Here is a 13,829-nt window from a genome sequence, read left to right as displayed (position 1 = left end):
CAGCGCCACCCCCCACTGCGAGCCATGTCCTCCCCGAGCACCTTGGCGTTGAAGTGAAGGTACGTGCCTTCGAAGCCCTCTCTTCCAGGTCCTCGTTTGCCATTTGATTTTGGGGTTAGGGTTAGGGTTCGTCGATTTGATTTGGTTTTTGGGCTCCTCTGATTCTCAGGCCGATGTGCATTGTATTCTTCAACCAATGGATTGGAGTGGTTGTCCCGTTTGGTAAGTTAAATCAGTCCCTCCCATTGTACGCTAGCTATGCAGTATAGGATGTACCCTAACTCTTTATTTATTTCTTGTTGATGCATTATATTAGGATTGATCCTGGCAACGCGTTTAGGCTAGTTGTTAAGATTTCTAATTATGTCGTCGATGGGGAGTATGGGCTAGTAGAAATGGCCGAGCAAGAGCATGAGTTGTGGTTGGACAGAACTGGGCAGTATACTCTTGAGAAATTTCATAATGACGTGTCCACAAAGATCATATGGGGGCCATCACAAACTCTATCAGTGTGGGTACTTGATAATGAAAGTGTAGGTTCTGAATGAAAAGTGAGAAGGGATGAACATTTTCAGCAGTTGGTGAAGGATAGATGGGCACAAAGGGTTGCTTTTCTTGTAGTTGATGTTGTCAGTAAATATGCAACCTCTAGTAATGCTAGTTCTTCACGTAGATATGTATCTGGGGTCACTACAGGTGAAGGCAGTGGAATTCCTGGTGATAATGCAGAGGGCACAGGTGATGCATGCAGTTCGCCGCCTCCATCTGTGCCTCCTGATATACCAGAACCAGTTAATTGGGCCAATCTGATCATACAACAAGATGAAAGTCATGATGGTGATGCTACTACAGTTGCAGATGAGGACAAAGTATATGAGGCAATCGGCTTTAGGGCAGCAGATGAGGGGACAGAATAAGCAGCAAGGGAAGCAATACATATTCCTGCAATGATAGCTGAAATGCATCAGGATATGAGTGAAGCTGCTATTCCAGTGGATGACAATGTATCAGGTGAGCCTGTGCTTGATTGGGACAGGGATAATCCTGACCTGTGTGTGGGAATATCATACCCTAGTATGCATGATTTGAGGCTAGCAGTGAAGCAGCATGCCATTGTAAAGAAGTTTAAACTTGGTACTGCTCATTCTGATAAGCAAAGATATAGGACACACTGTGCTGCTCTTGGATGCCCTTGTATTTTTAGAGCTAGGACACAACATGATGGGAGTGTCAGGGTACATTTTCTTGTTTTTTAGTACTAGTGACTTAATTTTCTCTCTCAGCTTTTTACTTATGCAGGCTTCTTCTATCCTTTTGCAGGTTCAGATAAATGAAGGTGTACACACTTGTGCTTCTAGATCAAGAGTGGAGGGGTGTACAATGGCTTCTTAGGCTTGGGTGGCAGAGAGGGCTATACCCTTACTCAAGAAGAAGCCTAGCATGGGTCCTAAGGCATTACAGGAAGCCCTTCAGGATAAGTACAAGATTCAGATCAACTATCAGACTGTAGTTTATGGTAGACAAAGGGCAGTAGACAAGTTGTTTGGTAAATGGGATGATTCATTTGATTAGTTGTACAGATTCAAGACAGAGGTTGAGATGAGATCACCTGAGAGTATATTAGAGATAGACACTGAGACTATGGAGGACAAGGTACATTTCAAAAGGTTCTTCTACTATTTCAAGGCTGCAATTGATGGTTTTAGATATGGTTGCAGGCCATATATCAGTATAGACTCAACATCATTGAATGGACTTTGGAATGGACATCTGCTTGCAGCTCAAGCTTTAGATGGACATAATTGGATGTACCCATTGGCTTTTGGATTTTTTGACTTTGAGACTAAGGAAAATTAGACATGGTTTATGGAGCAACTAAGCAAGGCAATAGGCCCCATGGATAAGCTAGCTATTTGCACTGATGCTTGCAAGGGCCTTGAAGCTGCAGTTGCCAAGGTTTTCCCAAACTGTGAACAGAGGGAGTGCTCCAGGCATCTCATGGAGAATATGAAGAAGTACTACCATGGTGATGTTTATGCCAAGAACATGTGGCCTGCTGCTAGAGCTTATGCACCACACAAGTTTACCCATTTCTTTGACAAGGTAATAGAAGCTAGCCCAAGTGTGCTTGACTGGCTCAAAGATCATCATAATCTGTTGTGGGCAAGGAGCAAGTTCAGTCCAAACATCAAATGTGACTACATAAACAATAATCTGGCTGAGAGTTGGAATGCTTGGATCAAGGAGCACAAGGATCTACCTGTTCACTGCTTGGCTGATGCAATTAGAGAGAAGACACTCAGGCTTTTTACAAAGAGGAGGAAGATAGCTAATGCTTTGCCTCCTGGAATCCTACCTGCAATTATCCATCAACTCAATGCAGCTTCCAGGGGTTTAGACCATCTTAAAGTGACTAACAATCACCTAGAAGAAGCAGAAGTGACTGAGATCTATAAAGATGAAGAGGTTATGAGGCATGTTGTGTATCCAACACAACATATTTGCACATATAGAGAGTGGCAAGTGAGTGGAAAGCCTTGCCCTCATGCATTGGCTTTAATCACAACTCTGAGGCAACCAAATATGGCCATGTATGTGAACAACTACTACTTTGTTGAGAAGTTCCAAGCTACATACAATGGGATATTCCTAGCATAATCGATAGTGGACAGTGGCCCCAGATGGACAAGGGCTTCAAGTGCTACCCACCCGATATGAAGAAAAGAGAACAAGGCAGACAGAAGAAGAACGGGCATCTTGCCCCAACTAAGAGAAGTGGCAAAGCAACAAGACAGGTGAAATGCCTTAGTTGTGGTGAGTATGGCCACAGGAGTGGAAGCTGGAGGTGTTCACTGACTAGCATCAAGAAAAGGTAATGTACTGCCCCTACTATTAAGTACAATTATAACAGTTAACCATAGACCCTAACAACTACATTATAGAAAAAGGACTAAAAAATCAACCCCTAAACCTGGAAGGAAGAAGAGGCAGACAGACCCTACTCCTAGTGGAGAAAATACAGCAAGAACAAGAGCAGCAATGACTAGAGAAGCAGCAGCTAAGGCAGCTAGGGAGGCTCAGGAAGTTGCAGCTAAAGCTTCTGTAGCAGCTAAAGCTGCAGCAGCTGCAGAGAGAGAAGTCCTAGATGTGGCTCCAATTGAGGTTCAACATGCACCACCCTCAACCAATGCAGCAACTAGAAGGTATGCCCTACTTATAAAATTGCATATTTATGAATATCATCTAACACTTGGTATGTCCTTTAAATAGGAACCTCTGCTGGGATCTACAGGTGGTGAATGTGGTCGATGAAACAACAAGTGCTTCTGTGGACATGCAACCTAAGAAAATGACTCCAAGGAAGAAGCAGCTAGCTACAAAGGTGAGGAAGAGCCCAGCCAAAAAGGGGAAGAAATGAGAGCAACATCTATGACATGTTCATTTTGGTTGTAAAGGCCCAAAAATTCTCTTTTGTGTGACTAAGACCTGATGATCACTGTGACTAAGACCTTCTGATCACTGTGTATTATGAACTGCTATGACTAAGACCTCTTTTGGTTCATGCTATCTTCCTATTGTGAACTGCTATGCTGGATTTGATATGGCCAAAATCTGAACACAGATGCATGAAACCAGACATTTTATTTTCATTCAAACACATTTTTCATTGCCATTCATTCATGCATTGTCACTTCATTACATCATTGCAGCAGCCATACATCAGTAAACATGCCTACATTGTCACTTCCTAACAACATACATTAGTACACATCCAACTACAAAGCATACAACACAGGCAATGAACATGTTCATCTGCCAAATCAATGACTCCATCTTCTCCTCCAATTCTTTCCCCTTCTTGTCACCCCCCTTGTCACCATTTGGACTATCAACTTCCTCTTCCTATGACATGTTCATCTCTTCCCAGTTCGATGACCGAACCAGGATAATGCTGTTATGCTGCAAATCCTAAAAATACCCCTTCTCGAATCGGTAGTATCCACAAAGCTTCGGGTACTGGAAATATCAACTAGGATTAGAGGGAGATTTAGAGCCCTAAATGCCAGCGAGGGGGAATAGATGAGATTATACATAACTCACCCCATTCCTCGTGCATTTGAAGTATAGACGACCGTGGTTTTCGCTGTCTTTCTTCGTCCGCCCCTCCACCACCCTAACAATACCATAGTCCGGGCACATGATCAGTGGGAAGCCACTAAGCTCACCAACTGGATCCATGGTCATGGAAGCAGTGCTGGAGCTCCAGATCCCTTGTTGCAGCCTACTCCTGGCCCTTCCCACGGAGGAGTTGGCTGCGTACTAGGACATGGCTCGCGGTGGGGGGCGGCGTTGGGCGCGGCGGGGTGCGCGGCGATGTTGGGTGGTGGCATCGACGAGCAGAGCAGGAGGAAGAAGAAAGGAGGAGCGGAAGGGCGAGCTAGAGTGGGCCGGGCCATGTGTGGGGAGGGATAGAGAGGGTAGGGGCAGGGGCGGTCATTTTCCCTTCGCCTACCACGCTGGCCAGCTGAGGTGCCGTGCCACGTCAGCAATTGTGGTAAAAATGTATCATTTTTCTCTCTCAGCTGCTAAAATTGTAGCACCAATTCTAAACCTGCTATCCGAGGAGTGGCCATCCGTTATGATGGTAAAAAGTTAAATATCCCTGGATGGGGAGGGGGACAGGGATAACAATAACGATAACGATAACTATAACGAGATAGCGTATCCATCCGTTCTTTACATCTTTATTTAATCATAGCTATTAATTTATTTTTCTTTTCTTGTCCAATCTCCTATATCCTAATATTCAAACGACACCAGAGGAGAGGTGATTGAAGAGGTAGGAGTAAAACGGAATCCATTTTCTTGTAAAGAAGATAAATTAGGCCTATAAAATCCTCAGATGGCAGATTAAATCCCTTGACAGGGCTCAACAAAACTTGATATAGGCATACGATTGCAGGCGGGGCGGGTTGTTAGTGTAGCCCGCCCGCTCACCCTACAAAATTTATCTTCGTGGCTATTGTGGCTCAGCTACGATTTCTTTGTGGCCCAACGTCTTTCAACCCACCGAACCCGTTGGACAATAGATAAAACTGTTAGACCACACATCTCCCAAACCCTACTGCTAGTGTCGTCACGATAATCTAGCATCGGGCGGACGCTCTATGGCTGTTCCTCCACAATGATGAACACCAGCGACCCACAGCTCGAGGCCGTCGTCGTCATCGCAACTGCCACGCGTGCCTCATCCTCGAGGTCCCCAATGACGATGCCGACGAGGAATCCGACGACGACACCGGCGATGAGTTGCCCCTATGGTTGATGAGCCGCTTCCACAAGGCTTGCATCGATGTACGTATCATATGTATATATGCGCCTGCACGTACGTATTTTTCAGTGAAGAGATCGATTTGTCATTTGAGAGCTATAACTAGCAAGCTAACTGCATATGCATGGATCGATGGGCGCCTTCGTGTCGACGGCGCTCGCCATGCTCTAGGACAGCGCCGACAAGGTCAACTGGTTCGTCATTGTGCCAGTCATGTGCCCGTTATTATGATCTTGTTCCTGTACCTCACAACTTTCTTTCACTTGTTGGCCATCGGATATTTGAGGGATGTTGTGTGTGTGGCAGGCAATGTGGGTTTTGCAACTAAGTATGCTATGTCCATGGAAGGCTTGTCCCGCAAAGTAGATAGCTTGGTGACTGGCCATAAACCCACCAATAAACTTTGTGGCAAGCGATGCGGGTTAGTGATCGGCCGTGAACCAACCCGCCTGCAAGCTTATATAGGCATTCCGGTGAAACTCGCTGAACATCATAAGAATAAATTTCAATTTTCTCAACATAAAAACAGAAGAGAGAAAAGATAAAAAGACAAGTAGATTGCACTAGCTCAACGAAGGATGACGGAGGTGTCTTCGGTAGAAGAGGCGGGAAGGCATCTTCTGGACCGCCTATAGGAAATGTTGAATAAAAAACATTAGCTATGACAATAATAATGGCATCCATGATGCGGATGATGTGGCAGCGAGGAGTAGAATACCATCGAAGCCAACGTGAATAGCTTAGGCATTGGTCGCAAGGGAGTAGGGTTTAAAAGGTATAACACCCCTTTCCCCCTCCGTCTCCATGGCCGGCTGTGACCTTGGAGCATCCATAGAGAGGCCACGGGCGGCGGAGTCTTCGATGGTAGGTGAGTAGGCAACCGAAGAAGAAAACAATTGGTGGGCGCGTGGGTTGGTGGGGAAAAGCACTAGGTGGCATGATCTTCGGTCTACAATAGATATATTTTTTGTAGACCCATATCATCAACTCAAATATTGTGTCCACAAGCTTTAGTTAAACATGTATTTATCATTGACCCCATAGTGTTTAGAAATTCAACTAGCAGCAAGCTTACCATTATGGTCCTTTAGAAAACTCAAATCCTATATTTTAATGATTAATTACAAATATGGTGTTATTATACAAAAATGCAAATGTAGCCCACATTAACCCTCCAACACTCAACAAAGGACCTATTGACATACGTGGTCTCTAGGTGCTAGGTATCAAATCAACCCTTTGCCGACTAGCTACACGTCAGCCATTGGAGGGTCGACTACTCTTCTCGGTTGTAGTGGTTGTAGGAAAGTTGGCTAGCCTATCGGCCATTTAGGCTTGTCAGTCGCACGGTGGCCAATAAGGATGTCAGCTTTTAGGTTGCCAATAAGCCTTCAATTCCTCCTGAAAAAATGAAGTTCGTATGTTGAGCAGCAACTGCATTAGTTGAAAAGATTGAATTTCAAGACGCATGGAAAATTTGAGAAATTCAATTCTTTCTATGGACTTTGGGGTGCACTGTATACATAGATGTAATACTACTTTCTTAAATGAGTAATAAAATGCATTAATAAACCATGGCAACAAACTAAAATGGATTGTTGTTCCTTATCCATACAAACTTTCAAAAAAAATTAAGCGTATCTTTATTTATATAGCTTTTATAAGATTTTTTTACCAATACGGTAGCCAAACAGTCTCATACAGTTATTCTGATTTATATCCAAAATGTTGAAAGCTCTAGTTTGGTTTTGGTGAATTGATGAAACCCTAAGTGTTAACCTAGTTTATCAATGTGATTATAAGATAGGTAGCACAACTTCAAGTGGCAAAGCAAATGAAGATCATGACTTGATGATAGTGATGCCATGGTGATGATTAAGTGCTTGGACTTAAAAAAGAAGAAGGAAAAATAAAAGGGTCAAGACAAAGGTGAAATTGATAGGAGTTTTTCGATTTAGTGATCGAGACACTTAAAGAGTATGATCACATTTAGGATTGATAGTCATACTATTAAGAGGGGTAAAACTCGTATCGAAATGCGGTTATCAAAGTGCCACTAGATGCTCTAACTCATTACATTTGCATTTAGGATCTAGTGGAGTGCTAACACCCTTGAAAACATTTATGAAAATATGCTAACACATGTGCACAAGGTGTACACTTGGTGGTGTTAGCACATTTACAAAAGGAGAAGAAGTTGGTGAAGAAACGGAGGCAAGAAGGTGTCACTGTGTGTGACTGGACGTTGTGCTCGGCAGGACCAGCGCGTCCGGTCAGTGGCAATAGATAGCGCGTGGTTTTAGTCAGGTGACCGGACGTTGAGCGAAGAAGTAACCGGACACACAGTGTCCACGTCCGGTCAGGGTGACATACGGTGATGTAGACGGTGCTGAAGTTGGTGCATGGGCGCAGAGCTGATCGGACGCTAGTTTGCGTCCGGTCGTGCAGAAGCAGACGCGTCCGATCATAAAATAGAGGCTCAGGGAGCTCTCTGGAAATGACTGGACTCAACTGTTACAGCGTTCGGTCATCCTCGCTATGCTGCGTCCGATCGTCATGTGACTGTTGGTGCGCGAAGTTACCGTTGAGATCGGGCGGCTTTGGTTGAACACAGAGCGATACCTGGAAGGCGTAGCGCGACTAAACGCTGGCAGGGTGCGTCCGGTTGATTTGACCGATGCGTCCGGTCATCCCGCAGTCAGTCCAATAATTAAGCCAACGGCTCTATTATTTGGGGTGTCTATAAATATTGTTTGGCCGGCTCTAGCTGGCTCTCTTGGCCATTTTGCATTGACATGGCAACCTTGTGAGCTTAGCCAAAGTCCTCCCACTCATCTCCATCATTGATTCATCATCATTGTGAGATTGGGAGATAATCCAAGTGCATTGCTTGGTGGTTGACGCCACCTAGATGGCTTGAAGCAGCGATGATCATCGAGCAGAGGTTGGTGATTGTCTCTGGCTCCGATCGTGGTGATTGTGAGAGGTTCTTGACATTTCTCCGATGGAGAGCCAAAAGGTACTCTAGTAAATTGCTCGTGGCTTGTGTGATTCTCATCTTGTGTCGGTCGTGCGGCACCCTATTGAGGGTTTGGTGTGTGATGCCAATTAGCGCGTGAACCTCCAAGTGAGTGAATCGCCACAACAGGGACTAGCTTGCCAGCAAGCAAGTGAACCTCAGAAGAAAAATCATTGTGTCTTGATTGTCTCCTTGGTATTCATTGGTATTCACTCATTGGTCACTTGCCACGGCGATATACCTCTCTACCACTCTCTTATATTTCATTATACATTCACTTGGATAGAGCTAGTGGTAGTTAAGGCTAGATAGTGTATCATTTAATTGTATTACTCTCACTAGGTTGATCACCTAGGTGTATATTATCAACATAGCTTTGTTGTGATATACTAGAGATCATAGAAAATAGAATTGGGTAGGTGGCTTGCAACCCCAAGTATAGTGCTAGCACAAAATTGACTTCACCATCTTATTGACTAATCATTTGTCTTAGTGTTGTTATAGAAATTTTTAATAGGCTATTCACCCCCCTCTAGCCATTAGGACCTTACAAGTGGTATCAGAGCCGTGGTCACCGTGATTTGAGGCTTAACAACCTTTGGTGTCAAAATGGCTCAAATCAACAACACAAAAAAGCCACCCCAATTTGATGGCTCCAACTATCCCTATTGGAAGGCTAAGATGACAACATATATCATATCAATCAATAGGAAGGTTTAGAAGGTGGTGAAGACCAAGATTGAGATAGAGGATCCTAAAAACCCCACCTCCTCTGAAGAAATGCTTCTCCAAAACAATGGCATTGCTCTTAGTGCTATTCATGATGCTATTGATGAGAGAACATTTAAGTAAATCAAGAACATTGAGATGGCTCATGAAGCATAGAAGAGGTTGGAGGAATCATTTGAGGGCACTCAAGCGGTGAAGGGTGCCAAGACATATATCCTCAAGAAGAAGTTTGCTAATTTTAAGATGAAAGAGGGTGAGAGTGTGCCAAAAATGTTTCATAGGCTTCAAGTGCTTGTCAATGATCTCAAAGCACTTGGAGAAGAGGTGAAGGACAAGGACTTCTTCCATAAGTTTTTGAGATACTTACCTTCAAGATTTGGCACATTGATCACTATTCTAGTGAGAAGTGGTTTGGACACCATGACACCAAACTACGTGTTAGGAGATATAATAACCAATGATACATATAGAGACGATGATGAGAAGAAAAAAAAGAAGAAAAAGAAAGATGAGAAAAAGGATGAGAAGAAGAAGTGTGTGGTATTCAAGGCCACATCATCCAAGGGCAAGGCAAAGCTAGAATCATCAAGTAAAAATAAAGACTTGAGCTTTGATGAGATAGATGATGAGAAGTTGACTCTCTTTGTCAAGAGATTTGGGAAGTTCATGATGAAGAAGGGTTACCGTGCTAGAAGAAAGAAGTCTTCATCCAAGAACAAGGAAGAATCAAGAAAGTGCTTCAATTATGGAAGCAAGGATCATCTTGTTGCTCAATGCCCATACAATAGCGACAATGATGATAACAACAAGAAGAACAAGAAGAATGACAAGAAGGAAAAGAAAGAGAAGAAGGACAAGATAACTATCAAGAAGAAGAAGGGTGGTTCATATGTGGTCACTTGGGATAGTGATGCTTCCTCAAGTGATGATGATCATAGTGATGATGATAAGACCACCAAGAAGAAGGATCTTGCAAGCATTGCTATCAATGAGAAGCTTTCTCTCTTTGACACTCTATCATGCTTTATGGCTAAGGCCACTAAGGTATAAACTTGTGATGATGGAAGTGATGAGAAACATGATAATGAAAATGAAAATAAAAGTGATAGTGATGATGATGAACCAACTAAGGATGAACCACTTGACATGCTAGATGATGCTAAAGAACACTTTAACATTAAGAGAAGAGAATGCAAAAACTTGCGTAAGGAACTAAAAGCCCTTAAGCAAGCCTTTGATGAGCTCAATGCATCTCATGAGAGGCTAGAGGAAGCCTATGTGAAGCTTGGCAATGCTCACAAAAAGCTTGAAAAGCTCATTCCTCTTTGTTTGATGAGCAAAATAAGAAGCATGTTGAGACATGTAATGTAGGCTTAACTTGTGACCTAATTGATGAATCATTATATAAGCCTATCATTGTTGCTCCCACTAACCTTTCTTGTAGCACTTCCACTTTCACTCATCTAGTAGTGATAGTTTCACATATGATGCCTCACTAATGGTTGAGAATGAGACCCTCAAGAAGGAGATCAATAAGCTCACTCATACCTTGGCTAAGGCCTATGGTGGTGAGGACCGCTTGTTTATATACTTGGGTAGCCAAAGAGTTTCTCTCTATAAAGAGGGATTGGGCTATGCCCCTAAGAAAGACAAGGCGGCCTTTGCTCCTTACAAGACTAGCTTTGTGAAGGACAATGGTCGGTTTTGCACTAGTTGCAAGCAAGTTGGTCATAAAGAGCTTGAGTATAAGAACAAGAGCAAGAATGCTATTGTATCCTCAATTAAGATTAATTCTTTCTATGTACTTACCAAGGGTACAAATGGTGTGTAGGCTAAGTTTGTTGGTACACCATGGATGGGCTTAAAGAAAAAAACCATTTGGGTGTCAAAGAGCTTAGTCACTAACCTTCAAGGACCCAAACAAGTTTGGGTACCTAAAAAGAATTAATCTTATTTTGTAGGTCAATTACAAAGCCGGAGGAAGGCATTGGGTTCTTGATAGTGGGTGCACTCAGCACATGACCGGTGATGCAAGAATGTTTAACTTAATCAATACCAATGGCAATAATGGTTATGATAGTATCACATTTAGTGATAATGGCAAAGGCAATGTCAAAGGGCTTGGTAAGATTGCAATATCCAATGACATGAGTATATCCAATGTGTTGCTAGTAGAGAGCTTAAACTTCAATTTGCTATCCGTAGCTTAATTATGTGATCTTGGATTCAAATGCATATTTGAGGTAGATGATGTAGAGATAATAAGTGTAGATGGCTCTAACTTGATCTTCAAGGGCTTTAGATATGAGAATCTATACTTGGTTGATTTCAATGCTAGTGAAGCTCAATTATCTATATGTTTGTTTACTAAGTCTAGCATGTGTTGATTATGTTATAGAAGGTTTGGTCATGTTGGAATAAAACAATTGAATAGATTGATCAAGCATGACTTGGTTAAAGGCTTGAAAAATATAGTGTTTGAGAAAGATAAGCTTTGTAGCCATTATCAAGCCAAAAAACAAGTTGAAAACACCAATCCTAAGAAAAGCATGATGAACACTAGTAAAGCATTTAAGTTTGCATATGGACTTGTTTGGGCCAACTCAATACACTAGCATTGGTGGCAACAAATATGCATTTGTGATAGTGGATGATTACACAGATACACATGAATATTCTTTCTAGTGGACAAGAGTGATGTATTTGCAACATTCAAACCATTTATCATGGGTATTCATAATGAGTTTGAAACAACCATCAAGAGAGTTAGAAGTGATAATAGTAGTGAGTTCAAGAACACTAGAATTGATGAGCTATGTGATGAATTTAGAATTAGACATCAATTCTTGGTCAAGTACACTCCACAATTAAATGGCCTTGTTGAGAGGAAAAATAGAACACTTATTGATATGGCAAGGTCTATGCTTAGTGAGTACAATGTGAGTCAATCCTTTTAGGTCGAAGCTATCAACATGATTTGCTATTGTAGCAACCGCCTCTATTGTCACCCATTAAAAGAGAAGACACCATATGAGCTCTTAAATGGTAGAAAACCCAACATTACATATTTTCATGTCTTTGGTTGTAAATGTTATATCTTAAAGAAATACACTAGATTGGACAAGTTTGACAAAAAAATATAATGAATGATTCCTACTTAGTTATTCCACTACAAGCAAAGCATATAGAGTCTGTAATTTGGTTAGTGGCACTCTTGAGAAAGTTCATGATGTTGAATTTGATGAAACCAAGGGTTCACAAGAAGAGAATAAAAATTTGGAAGATGTTAGAGGCATTAAACTTTCAAATGCCATGAAGAACATGGATGTTGGTGAATTGAAGCCTAGGCAAGTGAATGATGATGAAGATGATCAAGTGAAAGTGCTCTCTAATTCAAATGTGCAAGATGATACAAATTAAGCTAGTACAAGTAGCTCTCATGATAATGCACAAGATTAAGTGGCTAGTGCATCATCTCAACCCAATGATCAAGCAAGTGCAAGCAATCAAGTTCTAATCCTCCAACCAATAAATATTATAAGGGATCATCCATTGGATACTATCACTGGTGATATTTCAAGAGGTGTGCAAACTAGATCAAGATTAGCTTCATTTTGTGAGCATTTCTTATTTGTGTCATCCATTGAACTAAAGAAGATAGATGAAGTATTGAAGGATGTTGATTGAGTAAATGCTATGCATGGAGAATTGAATAACTTCATAAGAAATCAAGTATGGGAATTAGTAGAGAGCAAAGGAACACAATGTGATTGGAACCAAATGGGTCTTTAGAAACAAGCAAGATCAAGATAGGATAGTAGTAAGGAACAAAGCAAGATTGGTAGCACAAGGCTATACACAAGTTGAAGGTCTTGACTTTAGAGAAACATATGCTCCGGTTGCTAGATTGGAAGCAATTAGAATTTTATTAGCCTATGCTTGTGCCCACAACATTAAACTTTATCAAATGGATGTCAAGAGTGCATTTCTTAATGGTTACATCAATAAGGAAGTATATGTTCAGCAACCTCCTAATTTTGAAGATGACAAGAAGCCCGACCATATATACAAGTTGAAAAATGTATTGTATGGATTGAAGCAAGCACTTAGAGCATGGTATAAGAGATTGAGGGACTTCCTACTCTCTAAAGGGTTCATGATGGGCAAGGTTGACACCACTCTTTTCACCAAGAAGATTAGCAAAGACTTATTTGTGTTGCAAATCTATATTGATGACATCATATTTGGATCAACCAATCAAGACTTTTGTGAAAAGTTTGGAAAGATAATGGCTAATAAGTTTGAAATGTCCATAATTAGAGAGTTAAGTTACTTCCTTGGTCTTTAAATCAAGCAATTGAAGAATGGTACATTTGTGAGTCAAGGCAAGTACATCAAAGGCATGCTCAAAAAATTTGGCATGAGTAATAGCAAAGCCATTAGTGCACCAATGGGAATAAATAACAACTTGGATAGTGATGCAAGTGGCAATATGGTAGATCAAAAATTATATCGGTCTATGATTAGAAGCCTATTCTATATGACCGTATCAAGGCCGGATGTCATGTTTAGTATATGCATATGTGCAAGATTTCAAGCCTCACCAAGAGAAAGTCATTTGAAGGCTACAAAGAGGTACTTGAAGCATACATAAAATGTTGGTTTGTGGTATCCCAAAGGAGCAAAGTTTGAGCTAGTTGGTTACTTCAACTCGGATTATGTGGGATGCAAGGTTGAAAGGAAGAGCAC

General features: G+C 41.7%; 1 protein-coding gene across 1 annotated transcript; it reads left to right on the top strand.

Annotated features, from left to right (window-relative positions):
* Positions 1 to 1,896: 1,896 nt before the first annotated feature.
* LOC136454895 (uncharacterized) lies at positions 1,897 to 2,658 on the top strand. The gene has a single exon (XM_066455141.1). The coding sequence runs from the start codon at positions 1,897 to 1,899 to the stop codon at positions 2,656 to 2,658; it is 762 nt and encodes a 253-aa protein (XP_066311238.1).
* Positions 2,659 to 13,829: the final 11,171 nt, after the last annotated feature.

This window comes from Miscanthus floridulus, chromosome 5 (genome assembly GCF_019320115.1).
Source record: "Miscanthus floridulus cultivar M001 chromosome 5, ASM1932011v1, whole genome shotgun sequence".
In the NCBI taxonomy this organism is placed as follows: Eukaryota; Viridiplantae; Streptophyta; class Magnoliopsida; order Poales; family Poaceae; genus Miscanthus; species Miscanthus floridulus.
This window is presented reverse-complemented; position numbering and strand designations above follow the sequence as displayed.

Excerpts from the sequence above, each read along its gene's own strand:
- LOC136454895 (XM_066455141.1), top strand. The coding sequence starts at position 1,897 with ATGGATAAGCTAGCTATTTGCACTGATGCTTGCAAGGGCCTTGAAGCT.